Here is a 26293-nt window from a genome sequence, read left to right on the forward strand (position 1 = left end):
GTTTAGTTTCTATGTTGAAAACTAAAAGGGGAAACGTGGCACTCATACGGCAGTGGGACAGAGTGAAGGGACAGAGTGTGGCCTTCTATAGGGCCACATCTGAAGCTGCTTCCTGAGCCACCCTGCCTCTGCCCTCTACGATTCCCTGCAGAATGCAGAGTGGACACCAGGAGACTGTACCTGACGGGGAGGATGATGCCCCCTTCTTCCTACTTGCCTTATGTTCCAGGTGCCTTCTCTGAATCGTCTCATGAAGGCCACACCACAGTCCTGCATGGGGCTTCCCAGGGGGCACTAGTGGTAAAGAACCCGCCTGCCAATGGAGAAGACAAAAGAAGCGCGGGTTCGATTCCTGGGTTGGGAAGATCCCCTGGAGGAGGGCATAGCAACCCACTCCAGTATTCCTACCTGGAGAATCCCATGGACAGAGAAGCCTGGTGGGCTACAGTCCATAGGGTCATAAGGAGTTGGATACGATTGAAGCAACTTAGCATGCATAGCACACACAGTCCTGCAAGGGGGTTTACTGTGCTCATTTCACAGACGACAAAACTGAGGCTCAGAGGGGCTAAGTCACTTCCACAGTCTGGAGGCAGTATGTGTACGAGGTAGGAGTGAAGCTCAGGCTGTTGAAGACCTGTGCTCACTGCCCTAGGGGGCCCTGCTCCACCTCCGTCTCCCCACTTGGTAGGAATTTACTGGGGGTGTCTTCTAGGTTCAGAAGGAACGCAGTCCAAGGCACCACATGAAATAAAGAGCCAGCCCCCCTGGAACAGCAAGTGGAGGACCTTCCAAATCATACCCACTGAGACTGGCACTTAGGCTCTAAATTCAAGAGCTTTGGGCTCCCCTTCCTGAGCCATATTGTGGATTATTAAAGTGACCCTGGTCCTAACCATGTACACATTTGTGCTGACCCAATTCAATCCACAGTAGTTATGCCTTTCCCCCACAGTCATGAATGTGGGCTACCCTGTGCAGAGCCTCTGAAGCAGCCCTGACTGCAAATAAATGAATCCTTGGGGTGGGGAGAACCAGGCCCTAACATCTTCAGAGCCCTCATGTTCCAGCTAATGCTTATTTGTACAGCACTTTATGCTTTATTCATACCGCCTTGCCAGGCTTCCCAGGACAGCCTTCCCCTTACACACAAATGAGCATGACTCCCAGAACGGGATGTCAGCCTTCATTAAAAGAAAGCATCTGGGTGTGCAGGATGTCCTCAACCAGGCTCCCTAGTCTGCGTCACCCGGCATCTGAAATTTGGGGCATACTCCAGGGAGCACGTGTGCTCTGACAGCCTTTGGCTCGTGGGCAAGGTGAGGTGGCAGGAACTCCCCTCTGGGGGGCGGGGCAGCGGCTCCCTGAGGGCTGGGACTCAGGTCTCAGCACCAAACATTGGGCCTCAGGCCAGTGGCTGTGTTCCCAGGTGCCAGGTGCCAGTGATAAGGACCTGGGAGGGACCAAGTGGAGCTCTGCCCCCTGATTCTCAGCTAGGAGATAAAGGTGGGCCCCTCAGCTCTTGGGGAGTCACTGCGAGAAATGTAAATGAGAAGACACCAAACTGACCCAGGGAGCCATTTTCATTACTGCTGTTGTCACGGTCTCCTCAAACTTGGGGAGGGCGTCCCCAGGGACAGAGGGGAGCTAAATACTCTCCTTGTTTAGCTTTTTTAGGATGCCTCGGGAGCAGCCCCTTCCTCAGGCCTCACTACTGCCCAGGAAAAGCGACCACAGACACACACGGTGCCCATGAGCCCGCAGGGCTGCCCAGGGCACATAAGTCACACGGATGCAGAAATGAAGGGGGACCTCATGCGCTTCATACCATCTCCAGTGAGCAAGACACAAACTGCAGTCACCATCCTTGTGTCAGGGGTCACACTTCTGAGGGAACAAACCACTAACCCACAGCCACAGACACTTCCAGCAGTCGGACGCCAGGCATATGGGGGTCTTGTGACTCTTGACTTCACCTCCTTAACCTCCAGAAGGGCAGAGTGAAATGGAGGCAGAATAAAAACTGAGTGGGAGGCCTGAACCAGGTGAGCTCTGGAGCACGTGGGGTCTGACTACCCTCTGGGTCCATCCCAGAGAGAAAGGATGTCTGAGCAGCCCAGGGACCCCAAGGGTATTGGGGACTTGACTGTGAACTTCTCAAGTGGAACCTTTCAAAGTACATGTTCCAGGGACATCTCACTAGCTAGACAATTCATGCTGAAGTTACTGGTGATTAACAGAGTCAGTCCAGCGTCATCATCTGCAGGAATCAGGGGAGCACCATCATGGGCTCCGGGGCCCTCCCTCCAGTCCACGGGCTGTCCCAGAATCTAGGGACCTACTGTGGTCCTGAAAGTCCAAGTGTGGCTGGTGACCTGCAGCACATTTAAGGGGTCCTCCAGTTGTTTATCCCTCAATGCCAACCTATATTTCATAATCATCCAGTAGTGGGCAACACTGAGACCACAGAACAGCAAATATAATCTATTAATGAAAGGGACTGCTTCCCCCAAAATGGACCTAGACTGCTCTCGACACCTTAAAGGAAAATAACCTTAATACAAGGGTTGCTTTTGGATTAATCTGGTCAACCCTGATCCTTTGACTGTCCCTTCCAGCTCTGGTCCTCCAGGCAGAGTATTAGATGAATTACTGCATTTAGGACAATAGAGAGACCCAAACGTCTAACCCAGTTTTGAAATATCACCATAAAGTCCAGAAATAAATCCCAGCTGGTCAGCCTCATCTTAAAAAGTAACCAAAGAGACTTTCAACTGAGAGTTCTACACAATTGCTAAAAGGATTAATTTAAAAACAAAACTAACAACAACAACGACTTGGCATCAACATTTTTAAACAGGTTAATTTTCAAAACAACATTGCTAACATACAGTAAATGAATTACACTGTTTTGGGCTTCCTTAAATTTATGCATTCTCAATGGGAGTGATAGGAGTTCCCAAGGGGGACAACTCTGGTTCTTGAATGTGAATAAATATTACTCTTTTATGTAGAAACTATATGGGCTTCCCTGGTGGCGCGGAGGTTAAAGCGTCTGATTGGAATGTGGGAGGCCTGGGTTCGATCCCTGGGTCGGGAAGATCCCCTCGAGAAGGCAATGGCAACCCACTCCAGTACTCTTGCCTGGAGAATCCCATGGAGGGAGGAGCCTGGTAGGCTACAGTTCACGGGGTTGCAAAGATTCGGACACGACTGAGCGACTTCACTTTCACTTTTCATAGGGTTGCAAAGAGTAGGACACGACGAATGCATGAATATATATATGTACAGCACATAAACAGACATACAGCATATCTTTGGAATTCAAATTTCAAAACTGGATAATTGGAAAAAGAAAGTCTAAAGAGGCTTCTTAGAGGGACAGTTAGCAAAAAAAAACAAAAAAAAGAGGGGGGTGTTGAGAAACAGTGCCATTAAAAAGAGGATAAGGATCGTGATCTTTTCCGTACAACTTGAAGTCATCCATGCAGATATCTCCCCTTACATTCTGTGATGGCTGTTGAGGTTGATGGGCAGAAGTATTCCTTATATGGCCCTGAACCTGACTCCAGGCACACTGCTTTTCTGGGCGAGTGGGTATTTTTCTCTCTTGCTTTTCAAGATTACCCAGTCAATCTCAGTGGGCTGTCTTCTAGCAATGGCCTGTTAAATCCACAATCTTAATTTTACAAGTAATACTTAATTTTATAAGCAATATTCTGTTCTGGTCCGAAAGCTACACCATGTTTGCCCTGTTGAACTGCTTGAATGGCTGAACAAGTTGTCTGCCAGCTGTTCATGCATTTTCATGCAATTCTGGGTTGTATCTGTGCTTCTGGTGACCGTGGCCACCAAAGAAAAGCTTATATCACAAACCACTGGACGTGCAGAATGACTTACGGTGCAAAGGGTTTCGAAAGTCTTTTCAGAGACAAAGGACCCATCAAGGCCAAAGAGAAAGATGGATGCATAGGAAAGCATTCCTCCCAGGATGATAAGGTTGTTCATATATGGACTCGACATCTTTATCAGCCTGACGAGAGAAAGAGATACTACAGTTAACAGAACTGCTAATGTAGCTATTTCTTCAGCAAATATTTCCTGAATGTGTATCTTGTCACCAAGGCTAGAGGGGGAGAGAAAAATGGAAGCCCTGGTTTCCTCCATGGCCCCCTCCCCAAGGCGCTGCCACCTCCAAGGGGCTTGTCTCCCCCTCACTATAGGACCCAATGCTATCTATTTCTAGATGTCGATTTTCCTGTCTTCTCAGTCAAGTTCACCTATCACTTCTCTGGGGATAGCTTGTAGCACTGGCTTCTTCAACCATGAATTTTTAGTTCACACAAAGACATTAAGTCAACATTTTGTGGGGGGGGGGGGGGCGGGGAGGGGTGCTGGGTCTGGGAAGATAGCCAAATCTAGAGAATTCTAATCTAAGTTCAGCAACCTGTCACAATGCTGAGTGGACCAGATCTAGGAGGCATATAGGTGAGAATTCAGGGCTGCTCAGAACTGTGGTGAACAGGTGGTAAGCCAGCATCCACTGGGGCTGCCTGAAGCTCACACTGTCCAGAGCACAAACAGGGCCACATACACGCGCCTCTCAGCACCACGTGTCGGAGGTGGACGATGGAATCCCCACCCTCACTCTCTCCCTGTCTTCAGCAGGCTGTGATAAACCATCAGACGGCTGCCATTTACCCTCAGAAGGCCTGGCTCCTCCAGCACACTCTGTTCAGAATGTCCTGGGCTTTCAGGTGCCCCCGCGGTCCAGGTGCTCTTTTGCAGACTGTAATTGTAATCAGTTGTTCCATGAGTATTTCTTTTGCATTCTGCAGTTCTGTTTATCCTTCCACACTTTAATGCAGTGTCAAAGCACCAATAGTCGAGAGATAAAAGACCGGCTATAAATTATGGACCCCTCATGGGCTTTTGAATTAGGAGCTCTGAGTCCTGCAAGCGCCTGTGTAACCCCTCAAGGTGCACCCCCAGCAATCCAATTAGTGCACTGAGTTTCCTCACCTATAAAAGCACAGATGTCCTTGACTAGGGCACACGCAAAGCTGAGAAGGGGCTGGATCCCTGAAGGTCCTTTTGCACACCAGGAACCCCTAAGGCTCCTTCATTCTTATTACCATAGGAAGCGGGGGAGGGGAGAGGCCAGGAGTCCAGGCAGGCTTCCTGGGTGGGGCGGACCTTAAGGATGAGTAGCATTAAAGCAAAAGGAGACGAGAATGGCAGAGGATGAGATGGTTGGATGGCATTACCTATTCAATGGACATGAGCTTAAGCAAACTCTGGGAGATGGTGAGGGACAGGGAAGCCTAGCGTGCTGCACTCCATGGGCTCACAAAGACATTAAGGAAGAGAGAAGAGAGAGGGATTCTGAAACTACAGGGATATTTATTTCCTATCTCTTTGCAGACTCTTTAATCTGCAAGGCCAGTCAAAAAATTTATACAGAAGCCAGCCTACTGGAAAGAGTAAATCCCTTGCCCCAGGATGCCAAGAAGGGGCAGTTAAGGAATTAAAGCAGCATAGTCATATCACAGGGACCACTTGCTGCTATGATGAGAACTCCTGCAACTTGTAGGAAGGAAATCTAACATTGAGAGCTGACTATGTGCTCAGACCTTGCGCCAAGTGCTAACAGGCATGGTCATCATTTAAGGTTTGTACAGAGTAGATGAGAGATGCTTCAATTTTTTTTTCTTTTGAGGCAATGTATGTGATAAATAAGACAACAGAGAATAAAACTCGTTCTTCAGGAAATAGGTTTGACCTAAGCAGCTGCCTCTAAAATAAAAAACAAAACAAACCCCCAAACAACAACAAAAAATCCAGAGCCTCCAAATCTGGCTTCTGCAAGCAGGGAGAGAGAAGAACTTCTCTTGAGACTCCTTGCATGGTCCTGCAGCCCGGGAGGCTATGCTGTGTGGCTTCTGGGCCCTAAGACGACGGCACCGCTGGGGGTAGGCACGGGGTTGTGTCCCTGATGGCCCACACGCTGAGCCCCTGCTCAGCACTCCTACAACAGGGTGGGGAGCAGGGTGCAGGGATTTGCTGTGGAAACCAGAGAAGCTGGCCATGCCCCTTGGCTATCAGAATAACTCAGAAAGTGAGCTGCTCTCCTCCGGAGAGGGAAGGGCAAGTGTGCGGGAAACCCAGGGGACAGGCTCTGCCACACACAGCAGCGCAGTCTTGGGTGGTGCTCCAGCCTCCAACACTGAGCTGGCATTGTCTTGTGGAACTGGGATCATTATTCCAGGGTCAGCTGAGACGATGAAGGAGGTCACTTCCTGCCCGTGATGTGCTGTATGGATGTGCCCTGACTGAGCTCAGTGGTCCCCCTCTGGCAGTGCTTCCTAGAGGCCCTGGGGAGTGGGGCAAAGACATGTGGGGGATTCTACACTTTGTCTATGAGGCTTGTCAATCCAGAAAGCACTATCCAAGAGAAGGGCATGAGTGACTTACTTCTGATTCCGATTCTTGATGTTGAAGAAGAGAAACGCACTGGCCATGATCATTCCCAGGATGGTAAGGGCAGAGAGGATGCTGTAGAGAGGCAGGGAGATCTTACGAAGCTGCTCCAGGATGATGGTCTTGTCTTTTGGTGGTTCAGACCCTAGAAGATCGAGGAAAAGGCATGAGATGAGTCCAGTGCCCAGATCAGACCCCGAGAGCATCCCTGCCTAGCTGTCCTTGACATTGGCCCCCTGTGCACACAGTCTGTGCAGCATGTGTTCCTGGGTGAGCGGACTCCAGTGGCTGGCCAGTATGCCCAGTAGGGAGCCTAAGTCAGGACTTATTTCTTTCTCAAAACAGAATCAATAAGGGATTTGTGATGCATTTAATAGCCATTAGCCATTAGAAGACTAGAATTTGATTTGGTCTACCACCATGTTGAAAAACCATCACCATTTATTCCCCAAAAGGTACTAGTGGTTTGGAAGGGGCAGGGCTGGGTGCTGGAAGTGGGTACCACTGGGTGCCTCTGAGGGTGAGGAACTCGGCTTGAGCTCTCAGGGATTCTGTTCCAACACATGACCGAGGTGTCAAGGGCCAGATACCTTGCCTGTCAACCCCATGAGACATGCAGTCGCTCTGGCTGTGGATTTTTCTGCCTCAAGGTCATTTTTCATAAAAGCTCTTCCTGGTTTTCCACTCTCATAAGACTCACTAACCGCGGGAGGCAGAAGCTACTGGCAGTCCTTCCCCTCCCTGCTGTGCCAGGACTGGACAGAAACGGTAGGGTTCATTGTGCCACGCGGCTGTAGCGATGGCCCTGCTTATGTTTCAGGGACACCAGGCACCTGGGGGGAGCCGCGAGGGCCTCAGAGTAAACTCATCTTTATGGACGGTGGCAAAATTGTCCTGTTTTACCAGGAACAGACTGCAGGGACACCCCCTCCTCACCTTCCCACCTCTCTTTTCTTACAAATCCCCCCTTTCTCAGTTGCTATTTCAGGTCAGGTTTCTGCTATGGGACTGTGAAACTTTGGAGTGTGTCTCCCAGCGGGGATGTGTGGAATCAGCCAGATGCTCAAAAGCGGTCAAACCTGGGAGAACCGCTAGGGTTCCTGGTGACCCCACCATGGCTGTGCCAGCCTCAGTTATGCCTCCACTCCCAGGAGATAAGCAGAGGATGGGCAGATGGGGTTGCAGGGACTGAGAACTCCCCTGAACACCTGTGTTTAAAAACTCTGCTAGCAAGTTCAAATGTGTTTGGAAACATTCAGTGGATAAAAAGAGTATGAACCATCTAAACAGTATAGGGGAGCTGTCAGGTTCAAAAACAGCTAAGAATCCTCTGGCTTGATTAATGTAAAGCATTAAGTACATCTATGCAAGGTAATACACAAGCGACTTCGAGGGCCAAAAGTCAAGGCAAAAGCAAACTCAAGGTGACAGAAGTAACACCATCTCTTATCTCTAGACGCAAAAGCTCAACCCCTGGAAAATTTTCCTGCTACTTCCCATCCTCCTCTCCTCTACCTCCTCTCCCCCACATAGCGTGGGCTGCATAATCCAAGAGCCTTCTGGGTAGAGACGATTATTCCCATTTTATGGGGTGAGGGAATAGTTTTCCAGGTGCTAAGTGGTTTTTACAGATAGTGAGTGGCAAAGTTGGCCAGATTAGAACCCAGATCTGCCTTGCCAGAAGCCTGTGCTCTAAGCACTCTGCAAACTGCCTGTAGTGGTGGGGTACAGGTGATGTGAGAGCACCAGCTACAGGGAGGCCTGAGTGGGAGGCAGGGAGCAGAGTGCAGTCTTGCCCAATGGGCTCAGGAAAGGCTATAGAAAGGAGATGGTGTGGGAGCCGAGTCTTGGGAGGAAGGTAAGTAGTTGGCTGTTTGCGAGGAAGACATGGACGAAGGGGCATTCTGGGCAACGGGTCCAGTACAGGTGAAGGCACATTTGCAGAACTGTAAGTGGTCTTGTTGCGGAGACTGGAAAGAGGAGACAGAGAAGTGGGGGCAGGGTGCCATCCTGGAGGTCTTGGAACCATCCTTCTCTGTGAGCAATGGGGACTATGTGAGCCTCAGAGTGGCGTGTCTTTCAGTGCGACATGGCAGTCAAGGGCAGAACAGACTTGAGGGGGTTAGATTGCTGGTGGGTGGGTAAGGCCCAGGGGGCTGGATGAGAGCTGAATCCAGGTAGGGTGAGGACAGGAGAGCTGGGCTCTGCCCTGCGTCCAGAGGCGTCCTGACTCGGCCCTGGGCTCAAAGCCTGGTCAGCCGCCCTCTGGATGGTGCAGGGAAGCTCTGAGAAGCAGGAGGTGAGCCAGGAACAGCTGCTGCCTCAAGGTTACCTTGGCCTCGTGCTTCCTAACTAGAACCAGCTACTATCCTGGCTGGGCTGTTAAAATTTTTTACTCACATTTTCCCTCTCAGTTATGTTTTGTGTTTTCAGTTTATTTTTTGTTTGAATTTTTCTTTCAGTTTGTAAACCTAGAATCCGTATTCAGCAAACCCAGATCCCCCACGTCCAGGAGCAAATGGTCCTGTCTTAGGGATCAGACTCTCGTGGTTAGAACTGGCTTTGTCTCTCACAGGCTGTGTGAATTTGGGGTTTTCTGAGCCTTTTTCTCATCTATACAACAGGGATGACGGGACTCACCCAACCACCTTTCAGAATTTTTCTGTGGCTCCATGAGGTTATATGTGACTACAGGCTTGGTGACAGATCCCTCAGGTGGGAACGGAAAGACCACACCTCCTCTCTGAGACCACCTGGAGCTTGGAGGAATCCCATAGATCCAAAAGTAACCAAACAGTTCATGGGATCGCCTTTTCTGGTGGCCTTGGATTTAAGAAGGAACTCCAGGTGCAGAAAGCCAGATGTCTATTCTTTGCATTTCCAGTGGAATCAAAGTAACAGCACCCTGGTGCTGTGGGTATGCAAGCTTTCTCCCCAGCCACTCCATGATGAGGCTGGCCATCTACCAACCCCCCACCATCTATCCATCCATCCACCCACCTGTCCTTCCACCCATCCAGCCACCCACTTCCTCACTGACTAATACCCTCGCCCATTCACTCATTTATTCACCCACCCACTCATCCACTGATTTGATCAATCATGAATTACTTTTTCATCACATATCACTGAGCCCCCAACATGTGCCAGACCCTGGCTGGTGCCAGGAATTTAAAGTCAAATAGGATCTAGTCAGGGAGCTCATGGTCGAATGGCCCAGTAATTTCAAAGCAAAGGGACGGCGGCCACGGGAGTAACAGAGACGAAAGACTGGGAGCAGAGAGAACAGCGCCGTGAGCTCAGCGGGGGCCACCAGGGCAGGCTGAACAGAGGAGGCATCTGATCTGGTTCTCGGTGCCGAGGAGGAGTTCTCCAGCAGAAAAGAGGGAACGGTCTTCCCAGAAGCGCAGCAGGTGGAGAGGCCTTATCACCAGCCCATCCACGTCTTCTCCGAGGGGGAGCTAGAGCAACATTTAACTGGGCCACACATGGAAAGAATTACTCCTGGTCACTCAGTGGTTTAAACACAGATGCCTTGGTGAGAGCTAGCACTCCACGAACACACAAGTGGCTTGTCCCAGGGGCTGGAACCCAGCTCCCATGTGAGTGATGGTGGCCCATCCTCAGGGAGTGAGTGCATGGACTGAGAGGAGACGATGTTCCCTCTTTCCCATGAAACCAGTGACTCGGAGCTTGTCCCCAACTCTCAGACAATGCCCAGGCCTGGGAGGACCTGAGCAGGACCCCCTCTGAAAAGCCCACCTGCCTTACCTTGGAACCTAATGGTGTCGTTGATGATCTCCAGGGTGTCAGCCACAGCATTGTATTCTCCCACCTTCACCTCCCGGCTGTCTGTGGGGAACAAGGGACCGTGGCTGGTTAGATCTGGGTGCTCCTGTCTCAGCTCTTGCTCGCCCACAGGCCCCAGCTATATTCCTGCAGGCTTTTCCTTTCCTCCATTGCCTTTTCCAGGTGGACTCACAAACACTCTCTCGCATGGTCTCATCAGCTGGTCATTCATCCTCTGCAGTACATCTATGGGTAGAGAGTCTACCCCCCACCAAGAAACCGGACTCTCCGCCTGTTATCAAGTCTTTTGTGCATTATCGAGCTGAATGCTTTCTCTGTAACTTTACTCTGCCATCTGGCTCTGCCCTCTAGGACCACACAGACCACCCCTGCTCCCTCTGCCCCGGGAGAGCTCTAGAGACTTGAAGACAAAAACACATCATCTCTCTGGCAGTAGCCCCGAACTCCACCTTTTGTTGTTATTTAGCTGCTAAGTTGCGCCTGACTCTTTTGTGACCCCATGGACTGCAGCCCACCAGGCTCCTCTGTTCATGGAATTCTCCAGGCAAGAATACTGGAGTAGGTTGCCATTTCCTTCTCTGGGGGATCTTCCCGACCCAGGGATTGAACCCACGTATCCTGCATTGCAGGCAGATTCTTTATCACTGAGCCACCAGGGAAGCCCCCGCCCTCCAACCTCAGTGCTCACGCATCATTGGGATGGAGACATTCTTGGGTCTGGAGCTGGGGGAGCAGGGGTGAGGGTTGGAGAGAGCTGGGGTTATTAGCATGTAAACTGGGAGTTGGAGCAGGGGGCAGGAAGGAGACCTGCAGGGACAGTGTCAAGTGAGAAGAGAAGATCAAGGGCAGACCCTGGGGAGCACTGATCTCTGGGGTGGGCAGAGCAAAGATGAAGCAAAGAGATTGGGGAAGAGGGGCCAGGACGCCAGAATAGAGTGGGCACAAGGAAAGGGACAATTTCACGAGGGAGCTGGCCAGCCATGCCACATGCCACCAAGACAGGGACAAGGATCCCCTTGAACAGAGAATTCATTCAAGGTGGGGTTAGAGGCAGAGAGACAAAGGCAAGGAGTAGAGAGTGGGGCCCCGGAGTAGCGCAGGCTGGGACAGGGTGGCGAGTCGGCGGGGAAGGGCCAAGGGGATTCAAATTTATGTGCCTTTCCTTGTTTAGTTCTCACAGTTGTGTGGAGTTGAGTGGTTTCAGTCCCACTTTACAGATGAGAAAACTGAGGCTCAGGCAGGTTACAGCTTTGCCTAGGGCCCCACTGATCAGGGCCCCCCTAAGAGCAGAGTTGAGGCTCAAACCCAGGACTGTTTCCACATGTGGCTGCCTCAATGGGATCTCTCAGAGGTGACAGTTTTGGGCCTGAGCTGCGCACTCCATGGACCACCTGGGCATTCTGAGTGTGATAACTACAAAGAGGAGTGCCCACCTGCCCAACAGAGGGGCAGGAGGGTACCCAGAGCTGCAGACCCTGGTGCTCAGAATGCCCAAGGGTCATAAAGAGACACAGCAGCAGGAATCCCAAGACCGTGGCCGGGGGAGCTGCCCCCTGGGGCTCTGGCTCTAAGTGGATTTCTCTGCAGAGATGCAGGTGTGCTGCTGGTTCCTCATAAAAATTCAGGAAATGAAACAGGGAATCCCACTGGCCACATTTCTGCCTGGATTCCTTTGACTGGCGGTGGAACACAGGACTGTAAAAGTCACTTCCTTCTCCCTGCAAAGGTCTCCCCGCCACTTGTGGGGGGGCTTCATACTGTGTAGGCGGCTATCACTTGCCGGGGTCACCCAGCTCCTAAATGTCACATTAGCAGCCTCTGCTGGGAGCTCGAGCATCCCTGCTCTGGCCTTTTGAAGTCTCAGCCTTAATCAGCTCCCACTGCTCAGAGGAGGCTCTGATTTATTTATTTGGTGTGGGGAGGCAGCACATGAAATATGCAGGCTGATTGGAATAAATCACCAGGAGCCGGAAAGTGGTGTGGCTGGCACCTCACCGCGCCCCCAGCCACACAGCCTGCCCCTCTGACTCACACTCTCCACTATACCATCCATCCTGTGGCACCAAAATAATACTCAGCTTCCTGCAACGACGACCATAATCACCGTAATCTCTCCCTGGGTGCACTGCTTGGAGGCTGGGGGAGGGGAGCTTCACACATTCCTGCATCCAGAGTTTCCCAGCAAACTCTGAATCAGGCATAATTCACCCCAGTGTGCAGGTGAGGGAGGAGCCTCAAGTTGCTAAGTGAACACTGAGGGCCACGTGCTGGGCAGCGACTAAGGGATTGCCTGAACTTGAGTCTCAGTTCCAAATTCAGAGCATCTTCCTACGCATACTGAGCAACCAGGGCTGCTGGTTATTTGGCCCATACTTATTGAGTGCCTACTGCACGCCAGGCCCCGCCTAAGCTATTTCATAATGAGGAATCCCTCAAAAGGGCAGGTGGTGGAAGGTTAGCTAAGTTCTCTTCCCTGACCGAGCTGACCTTGGACATCTGGGTGCTGAAGGCTGTGCATATTAAATCCCTTAATCACTTCATTCACTCAATAAATGATGGGGTGCCAGGCTCTGTGCTGAAGTAACAAAGATTAAAAAATAATTCATAATCTCTGACCTTGTAATTTAGTGACTGTGACCTCACCAAGCTCTCCTGGGTGGGCAAAATCTTCCCAATTGCAGGTCCTACGTCCCTTCCTGCTGCACCCTGTGAGCAGCTGGGCTCTAAGTGTAAAACGGCAGCTCTCAGTGGCTGTGAGGGCTACAGAGGAGACGAGAGGCAGTTTCTGGCTTGGGGCCTCACTCACAGCAAGTGTTCAATAAGTTGTAGCTATTTGAGTCACGACAAAAGTAACTGTGAACTATTTGTGGGGTTCCTGAACACTGTGTGGATCACAATAAACTGTGGAAAATTCTTCAAGAGATGGGAATACCAGACCACCTGACCTGCCTCTTGAGAAACCAGTATGCAGGCCAGGAAGCTACAGTTGGAACTGGACATGGAACAACAGACTGGTTCCAAATAGGAAAAGGAGCACGTCAAGGCTGTATATTGTCACCCTGCTTACTTAACTTATATGCAGAGTACATCATGAGAAATGTTTGGCTGGAAGAAGCACAAGCTGGAATCAAGATTGCTGGGAGAAATATCAATAACCTCAGATATGCAGATGACACCACCCTTATGGCAGAAAGTGAAGAAGAACTAAAAAGCTTCTTGATGAAAGTGAAAGTGGAGAGTGAAAAAGTTGGCTTAAAGCTCAAAATTCAGAAAACGAAGATCATAGCATCTGGCCCCATCACTTCATGGCAAATAGATGGATAAACAGTTGAAACAGTGTCAGACTTTATTTTTGGGGGCTCCAAAATCACTGCAGATGGTGAATGCAGCCATGAAATTAAAAGATGCTTACTCCTTGGAAGAAAAGTTATGACCAACCTAGACAGCATATTGAAAAGCAGAGACATTACTTTGCCAACAAAGGTCCATCTAGTCAAGGCTATGGTTTTTCCAGTGGTCATGTATGGATGTGAGAGTTGGACTGTGAAGAAAGCTGAGCGCCGAAGAATTGATGCTTTTGAACTTTGGTGCTGGAGAAGACTCTTGAGAGTCCCTTGGACTGCAAGGAGATCCAACCAGTCCATTCTAAAGGAGATCAGTCCTGGGTGTTCTTTGGAAGGAATGATGCTAAAGCTGAAGCTCCAGTACTTTGGCCACCTCATGCAAAGAGTTGACTCATTGGAAAAGACTCTGATGCTGGGAGGGATTGGGGGCAGGAAGAGAAGGGGACGACAGAGGATGAGATGGTTGGATGGCATCACCGACTGATGGACATGAGTTTGGGTGAACTCCGGGAGTTGGTGATGGACAGGGAGGCCTAGTGCGCTGCAGTTCATGGGGTCGCAAAGAGTCGGACACGACTGAGCGACTGAACTGAACTGAATACTCTGTTACTACACTATGGTGCTTTCTTCCTACCATTGTTTCCCGCAAGGGTCTCTCTGCTTGGAAGGTGGCTTTTCCCTCCCTCTGGGAAACCAGTACGTCCGAATCCTATTCACCTCTTCCAGGAAGGCTTCCGCGAGAACTGCTCCTCTCCAGTGGCTGTGGGCTCAGGGCACTGGGTGACATGTGAGAAGCTGTGCTGCAGCCATGCCCTTGGTGTGCCCAGGCCTTGTGATTCCTGCCAGCCGGTCAGTTCCTGAGTGGAACCTCAAGTCTCGCTTTGGCGGTCCTGGGCAGCACAGGGTCCCCTCCCCTGCCATAGGCCCAGCCAACCCCACCTCCCCTGGCTCTTCAGGGGAAGGAAAGTGTCCCCTGTGTTTCTCCCTTCACCCACAGCCCAGCCACTTTCAACTTTTAACTCTTGGGCTCCTTGGTAACTCTGTTGTGCAAAGAACATTAACCACTTATACAGACGTGCAGACTGCAGAACAGAGGACTTATGGACAGGCTAGAAAGAGGACTCATAGGGGCAGGAGAGAATAGAGCAGGGTGTGGAGGAAGGGGCTGTGGTGTCGCATCTGCCACTGGCTCGCTTTCCTGCCCTGCTTGCCCTGCTGGGAGTTGCTGCTGACTTATTGTGTGACCCTGGTCAGATCGTTCTCTTCTGGGGGGCCTCAGTTTCTCCACCCACAAAGTGCACTGCAGGGGTTCCAATAGTTCTCAGTCCTGGGGTGACTAGAGTCACCTGGGGAATTTCTAGAAAATTCAGATGCCTGGGTCCCAACATGGATCCATTATACTAAACTTTCTAGTTGTGGGGCAGGGTCGGGTGGAGTTGAAGGGTGAACCCTGGGTGGCAGTATTTTTAAAAGTTCCCTAAGTTGACTAAGGAGATCAGCCTTGGGATTTCTTTGGAGGGAATGATGCTGAAGCTGAAACTCCAGTACTTTGGCCACCTTACGTGAAGAGTTGACTCATTGGAAAAGACTCTGATGCTGGGAGGGATTAGGGGCAGGAGGAAAAGGGGATGACAGAGGATGAGATGGCTGGATGGCATCACTGACTCGATGGGTGCGAGTCTGAGTGAACTCCAGGAGTTGGTGATGGACAGGGAGGCCTGGCATGCTGCGATTCATAGGGTCGCAAAGAGTCGGACACGACTGAGCGACTGAACTGAACTGAACTGAAGTTGACTAATGCATATCTAGAGTTGAAAACTGCTGGATAAAACCAAGAACTCTGCAATGCTGACACTTTCTGTTCTCAGAGGCTCAAAATACTGTAAAACACAGAGCCCCTTTTCCTGTAGGATAATACCAGTTCCTTGTTGTGGTGCAAAAAAAAAAAAAAGTGTTTTCCTAGAAAAGTGCATTTTTTATTTTTCTTTATATCAAACTTTGGATTTGGATGATACATAAAGAAAATAAGTCCTATTGGTGAAAATTAGGCTGCCGAAAAAAGTCCAGTCTGAAAATACTCTGGCTGTGGGCCCGAGAGCATCCATGAGACAGCTGGGGGACCGCTTCAGTCACAGAGTGATCCTGCCTCCCTCCTGCCTGCAGCCCGCGGGTGAGAGGGCCAGATGTAGGGTCGCCTACCTCCTGCTGCAGCTGAGACCCCACATCCTGCTTCCTGGCCTCTATTCCCCTCCCCACCAAAGGTTCATTCTTCCTCAACGGACTCAAGGTCTGCACTGAGGGAAGTATGAGTGCGTGCTCAAGTCGTTCAGTCATGTCTGACTTTTCATGAGCCCATGGTTTGTAGCCTGCCAGACTCCTCTGTCCATGGGATTCTCCAGGCAAAAATACTGGAGTGGGTTGCCGTGCCTTCCTCCAGGGGATCTTCCCGACTCAGAAATTGAACCCCCATCTCCTGGGTCTCCTGCAGATTCTTTACCCACTGAGCTACCTGGGAAGCCCGAGGGAAGTATATGTGTCCTTTAAGGTTTAATTGTTGTTGTAAACATCTAGAAATATAAAACTCTGCGATGTAAAACAAAAGACAATCTTGGCTCAGTGAGAATCAAAGATTCTATAAAATTACTCCATTGTAGGACTCAGGGAAAGGAAAGAGTTCTGGCTAGAGGATAGGGCCCCTGGAAGGGGTCTTGGTTTTGCCGTCTTCTCATTAATGAGTTCTGGGGAAGTGCCCTCCTCTGCCTGGGCTAGATAGTGGAAATCTCTGCGCCCTCCTGCTCTTGTTCCATGATCCTGCAACTGTCCTGAAGGGTCTTCCTCACTCCAAACTGAAGTATGCACCTTGGGACTTCCCCTCCCAGTCCTGGCTTTGCCTGGGGTCACACATCATAGCCACTCCTACTCCTGACCAGGCTTCAGAGACAGGGACATGGCGATTTTGAGTCTTGATTCTGCTTTTCTCCAGGCTGGCCAGCCATCCCTCGGGAAGTGATTTTTTACTTCATTGACTCACTCACCCCATGGAGAGATGAGCCTGGCAGTCTACGGTCCGTGCGGTCACAAAGAGTCGGACACAATTGAGCGATTGTGCATGCATGCACATACCCCATCCCGCGAAGTCTGGTCACTGCCCGAGGACAGGACCTCGACAGTCACTGTCCTCCCATGGGGCGCAAGCAGGTCTCAGCAGTACCTCTCAGCAGCACCAGGCAGAGAGGGCTTCCTTGGCCCTCCCCCTCAACTCGTCTCCAGCACAAACGGTACGCCATTGCCACATTTTTAATAGGTTAACTTCATCGACATTTGTTTTGAGATTTTTAACAGGCTAAGTGGACACTAGCCAAATGCCCCAAGAGTATAACAATCTTGCCAAGGGTAGACTTGTCCACTGATTTATGCAAACTGTCCCAGAGACAAAAGCTGAATGCCTGAGGGGACACAGAACATGTACAGATACAATGGGTCATCTGCATCTAGAGCACCTTTCCTCACTTCCTCTTGGCTAACTCCCGCTAGGCCTTTAGAGTTTATCTTGAATGCTGCCTCTCCCAGGTAGCTTTCCCGGAATCTGCCAAGTGGAGCAGATTCAGACTTTCCTCTGCATGCCCTTATCATCTGTAACACTCAGGCGGGGGTCCTGTGTCTGTCCCCTACTAGACCAGGGTTCCCTGATGGCAAGGGCAATGTCTTGTCCATCTCAGTACCCCTGTGCCGTGGTGATGCAAGGAAATGACCATTGAGAAACTTCAAAAGCCCAAACCATAGGATCAAAAAAAAAAAAAAAAAAAGAAAATTAGCACATCAAAATTAAGAACTTCCGTTCATCAGGGACTTTAAGCTTAGAGACAAATGACCGAACGGGAGAAGATGTTTGCAAAGCCTAAAGCCCCAGTAGGAAGCTGAAATCGAAATTATGTGAGGAACTCTTGCAAATCAACAAGCAAAAGACAAAACCCTCAAAATAAAAGTGGTCCAAGGATCAGAACTGACAGTAAACAACAAATGGCTGACAAGCACAGGAAGAAATGCCCAAACTCATCAGTCATTAGGGACAAATGATACTCAGAACCACAGCATAATATTACTTTATATCTTTAGACTGGCAAACAATGAGATGGGAAACACCAACTGAGGGTGGGAAGTAGGGATGTGGAATTCCTCATGCTGGTAGGAGCTGACGGGTAGGGACGTTTCTGAGAGCTGTCTGGCAAATTTTAGGCGTGTTCAGTGTTGACACACCTTCTGACACAACAATTCAGCTCGTGGGCATCTGTCCTCAAGAAACGCCCAGCTGGGTTCATAGGGAACATGTCCGAGGACACTCACTATGTGTGGAGGCAGGGAGTTGAAGGTGATCTAGGTGGTGTCATCAGGGGAGGGGAGGGCTATGTCCTATGAGGGCCAAGGCCTAGATGTACACCCGGCCATGTGGAGTAGCTTAAAAGCAAACTGCTGAGTGGGAGAAGAAAGAAACATCCAGTTGCCTCGATGCAGAGTCAAAATATGCACACAAAACAGCAATACACATTTTGCAAGGAAACATACAAACACAATACATGCATTAAACATTTAGAATGCTTGCCTTTCTTGGGGTAGGTAGGAGTGGCAGATGAGAATAAATAAGGGAAATAAAGGTATAAACAAACAAGCAGAGGGGCTTCCATGGACCAGTGATAACAACATTCCATGAAATGAGGAGTGTGAAGTGTGTCCTGAGGAATAAGACAGCACCTTGCTCAAGCAGTTCTGGAAGTGGTAAATCTGGGACCATTGTGAAAAGTGTCCGTGAGAGGAGCAGGAAGCCAGTAGCTATCACAGCTCTCATCTGCGCTAGTCACTGAGTCAGGCTCATTCACAGCCTCATGTCAGTGGATTCTCACCATTACTTTTAAGCAAGGAAAACCTTTCATTTCACTGCTTTAACTCATTATTGACCAGAGAGGTATTAACACATCTTTTCTTAGCCAACTGTTATTCACAGGAGATATTTCATTTCTCACTTACGTAACAAATTGCCAGCCACAGGTGTTAGTTTCTGCAGAAATCCCCTGGTCAATCATGTATTAAAATAAGTGCTAAAATGATGGCTCAGAAAGATTAAGCCACAGTGCATGGCTAGCAATGATTAGGTATGCCTCCTTAGGAACTTTCCACATGATAGGAGGTAAGTTCCCTGTCACTGGAGGCATTCAAGCAGAGACAATGCTGTAAAGGAAAGTCAGGGTTCCCCTCAACACGGAGAGTTTATGGCTCAATGAAAGACAAGGTCTGCTAAATACTTCTGTCTTTCCAAGCCATCTTCCTTGAGCTCCAAGAAAAATAAGCCCTGGATCATGAGGACTGGAAGGCATCAAGGTTAGGGTCAGACTTCCAGCCTGAAAGAGCCCATATTCACGTGCGTCCTTCCATTTCTGCTGACCCACAGCCCTTCAGGTGTAACCTGCAGTTTAGTGGACTATGTCTCCACTCAACTACGTCAAGCTGAGAGTCAGTCCAACAAACTGCTCTTTCCAAACCCAAGGCTTAGTGAAGAGGGCTGTGATACATGACTTCACAGAAGGAAAAGGATATTAAAAATCCGCCTTGAGTTTCAAACTGGAGTCAAACTAGCTCCGAAAGTTTTCTAGTAGGTTCTTGGAAATTATATTCCCTCTTTTATAGGCACTGGCACTTGGCCAGGGAGATTATGAAGCCCCTGTGGGGAGGGGCCGTATCTTATTCAAGTTGGCTTTCCCAGAGGAGCTGGCAAAGCACCTGGCAGATGCTCAGGAAATGCACACTGAATAGAACCATATCTGTTACCCTGAAGACCAAATGGTAATTAATGTTTGCAAATGGGGAGGACAAGCCTGCATTTCATAGGTACCTTCTGAATGACAATTATGTCGTTAGATGGTGGAAGACCCCATTCTTTCAGATCAGGTGCTGAAGTATAAAACTCCAAAGTCTGAGTCCTTTATGCTGCACAGAAACAGTGCAGAATTCAAGCAGATTGTCATTCACCGAATTCTTACAAACAGGCCTAATGAAGGCAGGGGTGGTGAGTTAGAGCAGCAGATGCTGGGGTTTCACCACGAACAGCATAAACAAGGCTCTAATCATGGCTTCACTCAACTTCCTTCCCTGCTGCAAATTCTGAGCCATGTTTAGACTTTGTTAGTAACATGGATTCTTTCTTCTCTTATGGGGGAAAAAAGCGCCAGTTCCCTATTCATTCTCATCCACACGTGATTTGGTGCAAGTCAGCAATGGCCTGGAGGGAGGGGTTCTGAACTTGGAGTTGAAAGGGGGTTAGGCCCCCTGCACCCCAGGTGTGTGGTGAGGGGATACTAATACCTGCCTTACCTACAGCCATGGGTGGATCCCTCAGAAGGGTGCCTGAGACAAGAGAGAGTGCATGTAATTTATTTGGGAGGTGATCCTTGAATACTCTAATAGTGTGGGGAGGTGAGACAGGGAAGGGAAGGGAGCCAGGGTAAGCTGCATTAATGAGCAGGTTCCTGAGAGCCCAGCTGAGGCTCAATTCCATGGGGACCTCTGTAAACAGAGCAGACACACCTTGGAGCTCTTGGGAGTTTCCAACCAAGGGAGGAAGGACACTGGGGGATTTATCCTTTACTCTTCATCCATCCCCAGCTCAGGGCTGCCCTGGAAGCATTCTCTCCCTGGATATTGGCCCCGCTCCTTGCACAGGGCGAAAAGCACAGGTGCTCTTAATAAGATGATTGGAACCATGAATGCTCAGGGACTACAGGTGGGACAATGATGGTATCCGGCACACCTGCCCCCTCTAGGATTGTCCTGTTGGGAGGTAAGGTCCCTGGGAAGTCTTGAAAATGGAGTGAATGGAGGGAAGCCAGGGGAGAGGAAGGTCATGCTTTGGCTTTGAATCCCTCTCTGGATTCAAAATGTTTCACCCTCAAGAGGGACTAGGAGGTCCCTGACACATTATTTTAGAGGTAGTTCTGTCTATTCAGCACTCCTAAGCTTGCAAAAAAAGTTCATTTCTCCAGCCTGGGACAGCAGTGGCCATCATTGTGAGGTAGCTTTGGTTTATGTTTCTGTTGTCAAGACCAACCGCTGTTTGTCAGACACTCTGCCTAGACTCAAGCCACTGGAGACCACGAATAAATGAACATGCTTTCAAATTTCCATGAGCTGAATCACTCACCGATTCAGTAAACATTTACCAACAGCCCGTCAGGAACGAGGCAGCATGCTAGTGATGTGACTAGTTTCCTATCACCCAAAATTTATAGAGCAAGATCTCACACAGCCAGCCCCAGGGGACAGGCAGAGTTGGCATTAGCATCATCCATTTTCTAGAGAAGGAAGCTGGGGCTTAGGGAGATGAAGTGACTTGCCCGGGGTCACATCGCTGGTAAACTTCAGAGCACAGGCTTGAATTCAGGTCTTTTGCCTACAGATTAATTCACTAAACTTGTACCAGGGTCTACTGTGTGCCACGTTCTTGCGATACCAACCCTTACACTTCTGGAATAAAAAAGTCAAGCAGGACCATGGATTCCTGGCTCTCCTTTTCATCTTTTCCCCTAAACTGCCTCCCATTTCCAACTACTTTGTGTTTTAGTTTTACAAAGACGGTAACAGCCTCCTACTAAATGTTTCCTCTACAACAGATAAAAGGGTTTAGAAGGCACCAGGAACTTTATAAACAAGAAGCCAAAAACAGCATTTTCAAGGTCTTCAGAGGGAGGGTGGGATGGGCCGACTTCCAAAATCCTGCCAGCGAGCGCTGAGATGGCCTGGGTTTCTCTGCAAAGTGAGCCCCACTGCTGGGCTGGCTATCTGTAAGGCAGCTCTGCTGTGCCACTGCCCCTCCTAAAGGAGGGCAGGAGGTGAGGGAGAGAGAGACAGACAGGGAGAGGGAGGACTTGAAGGGCACCGCAGAAAACAGCATAGCGACCTCATTGAGAAGCCTTTTTTGAGGTCAATGGCATGAGGCAATTTAGGATCTAGTAACCCCAAGGTAGAGGTCAGGCCTACCCTCTGGGTAAATTCCAGAAAGGTCCCAGAAACAGTGTAGGCCAGCCTCTCTTGGAGGTGAACCAGAGAAGTGAAGGAACGAACTCACTGTGCCAAAGCCAGCTCCTTCCCATGTCTGAGCCTTAGTTTCCCCTCTGAAATAAGGTGATAACCAGGAGCCCTTCCAACTTGGGCAGCCTACTCAACAAATCAATGCCTTTCCATCCTGGCAGTAAGGCACATCTGAGATCCTAAGAATTTGGAAAACTAACTGTTGTGCTGATGGGAACATGCTCCCAGCACAATATCCTCTGCCAACAAAATCAGTGTCTGTTTTAAAAACATGTAAACAGGAGTATCTGCAAGGCCCAGCTCTGACAGTCAATAAAAGCTGGACACAAAAGTGGCAAAGGGAGGACGCTTGGGCACAGGTGTGCATCTGAGCATGCTGAGGTTGGCACTCAGGGAAAGCTGAGGTCTAGTCCTGCTCTGCCACCAGCCAGTTGGGTGGAACACCTCCCTTCCCTCAGTTTCTCCATTTATATCATGAAGTAGTGGGGTGAAATCATTTCTAAGGCCCTGCACATGTGACACCGTACATGTCATTAAGTATTGGGAACATCTCTAAGAGGTAGGTGGGCTTCCCACATGGTGCTAGTGATAAAGAACCTGCCTGCCAATGCAGGAGACATAAGGAGACATGGGTTTGATCGCTGGGTCATGAAGAGTCCCCTGGAGGAGGACATGACAACCCACTCCAGTATTCTTGCCTGAAGAATCCCATGGACAGAGGAGCCTGGTGGGCTACGGTCCATAGGGTCACAAAGAGTCAGATACGACTAAAGCAACTGAGCACACACGCATGCTCTGGGTAGGCAGAGAAAGTGGCACCCAGAGGGCTTCAATACACCAAGAAAATGTGGATTTGCCCCAGGCAAGTATCATAATTTTTGAGTAAAAGCTAATCATGATAGCTACTACTTGCTGAGCAGGAAAGATATGCACGTTTCTCTATGGCATGTCATGTAGCTCTTCCCACATCCCAGGACGGTAGATAGGATCATATCCCTATTTTATAGATGAGGACACTGGCATGTGACTCAGAGTGGTGAGTCACATGCCTATACACTGGACTTGTGCTCAGGTGGTTTTCAACTCACCTCTGAACTGCTGTTTGCTACAATGCTTTCTTTACAAATGCCTAAAACCAGTCATTGGAGTTGGTATCTAATCCTAACATTCAGGGGAAAAAAGGCAATAAAATTGGCATTCACTTGTAGCTGTGATTGGCCAATCAATATTTTACAAAATATTCTCCCAGAACGATATAATTTGAGAACTGGAAATGTGACAAGAGAATTTAGTTGCAATCACTCAAAAAAAAAAAAAAAGTATATCTTTGCCAAGATGCTTACATTGTTCAGCCAATGACGAAGTAAGACTTAACAAATGGAAAAATAATTACGTTTGCCTAAAATTACATCTTTTGTGCACACCAGAGAGCTGACATGCGTTTCAATTATCCGCCACGGGAAGACAAATGGGTAAATCTACAAGGTCGCATTATGGAACGGTGGCACCAGAGAACACCTGATTGATCTGAATCTGGTTGAGATTTGCCTGAATGGATCTGAATAACTCGATTTCATTTCTTGCTTTTCCCTGGATGATTCTGGGATCTGCTCAAAATGAGTGGACACAGAAGGCACTGCTCATTTCTGGATTTTCCAGAAACATTCAGATATTGAAAAACATTGCATTAATGAATGGTCTGTCTCATGGTTCTGCCTAACAACCGTACTAATGACCATGAAAGGCCGAATCGAGGTTCCTCCAGGCAGAACACCTGGCCCAGCTCCTCACAGATGCCCTATGGGCCTCCATTTCCTCCTCATCACATGAGGAGAGTTGTCTGAATGGCTGCCGAGGTCCCTTCTGATTCTGACAGCAGGAAAATCCAACAAATGATTCGTTTTCTTAAAACGAAACAAAACAAAAGTGGCCTGCAAATAGTGTGTCGGGGAAGATTACAGATTAAAAGGGACTTCACGAGACACATCAGCCAAATGCAATGAGTGGACTTTGTGTGGACTCCCTGCTGCTGCTAAGTCACTTCAGTCGTGTCCAACTCTGTGCGACCCCATAGACGGCAGCCCACCAGGCCCCCGGTCCCTGGGATTCTCCAGGCAAGAACACTGGAGTGGGTTGCCATTTCCTTCTCCAATGCATGAAAGTGAAAAGTGAAAGTGAAGTCGCTCAGTCGTGTCAGACCCTCAGCGAACCCATGGACTGCAGCCCACCAGGCTCCTCCGTCCATGCGATTTTCCAGGCAAGAGTACTGGAGCGGGTTGCTATTGCCTTCTCTAGTGGACTCCCTAACAAACCAATTATAGAGTCATTTTCAAGATAATTAGAGGAGCAACGCAGACTTGGAATAAGCATATTAAAACCTGTTAAATGCTTAAGGTACAATAACAGTACTGTGGTAATGTTTTAAAAAGTCCTTATCTAGTATAAATGCATACTGTGATATTTATAGATTGAAATGAGATAATGTCTGGGAGCTGTTTTAAAATATTATAGCAAAAAATGGGGGGTGGGGGATGGCGCGAGTCAAGATAAACCAAGACTGGCAAAACAGAGAAAACAGTTGAAGCTGGGTGATGAGTACATGAGGTTCACTGTGCTATTATCTCAACTTTAGAGTCTGTTTGAAAATCTCTGTAATCAAAAGCTAAAACAATGCCAGATTCCTCAGCATACTGGCACTGACTTAACTGCCACTCCCCATACATTCATGCGCCTGAGTCATGTGGAAAGGCTGAATAGCCCTGAGAAATTATGCAGTTGAGAAAAAATATTCTAAATAAGTTGAAACTAATGTTTTCACAGAGTATTTTCTATTGACTTTCCCTTCTCTTATCTGGAACATTGTACTTTCATTTCTTCTGACATATTTTATTGCATAAACACAACATCTCTGAATATAGAATTCATCAACTAGAAGGAATAAGCATCAAAAAAGCCTACCTTGAAATTGAGTAAATTTAATGGTCCCCATTCTCTCCCCGTTCCGGAATACAACTTGACCCTAAAAACAAAACAAACAAGAACAAAGAAGAAATGCTATATTAGCCCAAACACTAGTGATCTCAGCTGAAATTCATTAATTGTAGAATGCAATTATTACTGGAGAAAGAGCAAACTCCTGAGGAACCACAGATGCAAAATTAAACTAATTGTTTTTAGAATGGTTGTGACTTTATCTGGATAATACGAGGAGCACAAAATAATGAAACCAACACATGTATATTAAGGCCAAGATATACACCATCATTATCATCATGACTATTTATTAAACAGCCATGTGCCCTGTGTTATCCCAGGACAAGGTCTTCCAGGGTGGTTGGAAAGATGGAGGAAGAGATGAAGCCCTTGGAGCCTGGCCCTGGCTCTGCTCCCATGCCCCACCCATAAAGATGCGGGTCTTTGCTGAGGCTGTTTATCTGAAGGGTCAGAAGGGATACAGGAATCCAGGGTCAGGCCTGTACTTCTTATTAAGGACAGAGAATGTTTCTGTAAGTTCTTCGTGAGTGGTGATGTCAGCCCCAATTATAACTGGGCTATGGGGCAGCACAGAATTAAGCTTCTTGAGCCAGTGAGACCTGACTAGTGTCACAGGCAGCTGAGCACCCCTCATTAGGGACCCCAGGAGCTAAAGACAAGAGTCATCTGCTGCATCTGCCTTGCTGGCTGATACCCAGCTTCCATATCCTGGGCTAAATCAGCCAGGAACATAAAGAGAGGGTGTGGTCTCTATTTACGGTCCACCTAAAATTCTGCAACCCTGCAAGGAAACAGACACAGGTTATATCAATGAGTGTTTATGACACGCTTGAGTGGAAAGGGGTATGATTCTAATTTTACAGATCAAGAAACTGAGATTGAAGGAGGTTATGCCAAGGTCATTGCAAGTGAGGCTGCTGGATTCAAACCCGAGTTTGATTTTAAGGCCTGCGCAACTTTACCACAGCATATTGTTTCTGATCCAGAAATAAATCTCTTCCATTCTTTCCATTAATGTGAAATTAAGAAAATGAATTATCTTAAAGGTACACAGCTTTACGAGCACAGTTATGAGCTTGCATCATCAGGGAACAGCACAGACAATACCATGGATTCTATGCAATTCTCAAGAGAAAGTGACAGAAAGTACATGTCTTCCCATGGTGGAAATCCAAAGTCTGAGGCCCTGAAGCTTTTGGCACAAAGAGAATCACTCAACCTGTTGTCGCAATGAGAGACATGTTCTAAGGCTACTTTGACATCTTTTTGAAATCCTGAAGACAGCTGTGAGTAGTATCAGTTTGAAACTAACACCCATCGAATTCTATATTCAGGTGACGGTAAGCAATTCCCTGGAGTGTGAAAACACTTCAGCGCAAGGTGAGACAGGAGCTGTGATTTTATTTCTAGGGATGATTGAAAAACAGAGAACATCTTCCAAAGGATCACTTTTATGCAAATAAACCACTTTGCAAGGGTGGAAAAGATGCAGATCTTGTTCACAGGACATTTCTTTGTTTGGCAAAGGCGGACATCTAACTAATTCACCCATCTTCTGCCAAGCTTTGAAGAACTCCAAAGAGCCCTGG

General features: G+C 48.6%; 1 protein-coding gene across 1 annotated transcript in view; it reads right to left on the bottom strand.

Moving 5' to 3' along the window:
- Window positions 1-26293, bottom strand: part of GABBR2 (gamma-aminobutyric acid type B receptor subunit 2) — a 367577-nt gene that overhangs the window by 72005 nt on the left and 269279 nt on the right. Inside the window, exons 8-11 of the mRNA XM_052644771.1 lie at window positions 24669-24729; window positions 10252-10332; window positions 6475-6625; window positions 3901-4033 (exon numbers count right to left, since the gene is read on the bottom strand). Coding sequence (XP_052500731.1) covers window positions 3901-4033; window positions 6475-6625; window positions 10252-10332; window positions 24669-24729 — 426 coding nt within the window. The remainder of the gene's footprint in view (window positions 1-3900; window positions 4034-6474; window positions 6626-10251; window positions 10333-24668; window positions 24730-26293) is intronic.

The sequence above is a fragment of the Budorcas taxicolor genome, chromosome 8 (genome assembly GCF_023091745.1).
Source record: "Budorcas taxicolor isolate Tak-1 chromosome 8, Takin1.1, whole genome shotgun sequence".
NCBI classification, from domain to species: Eukaryota; Metazoa; Chordata; class Mammalia; order Artiodactyla; family Bovidae; genus Budorcas; species Budorcas taxicolor.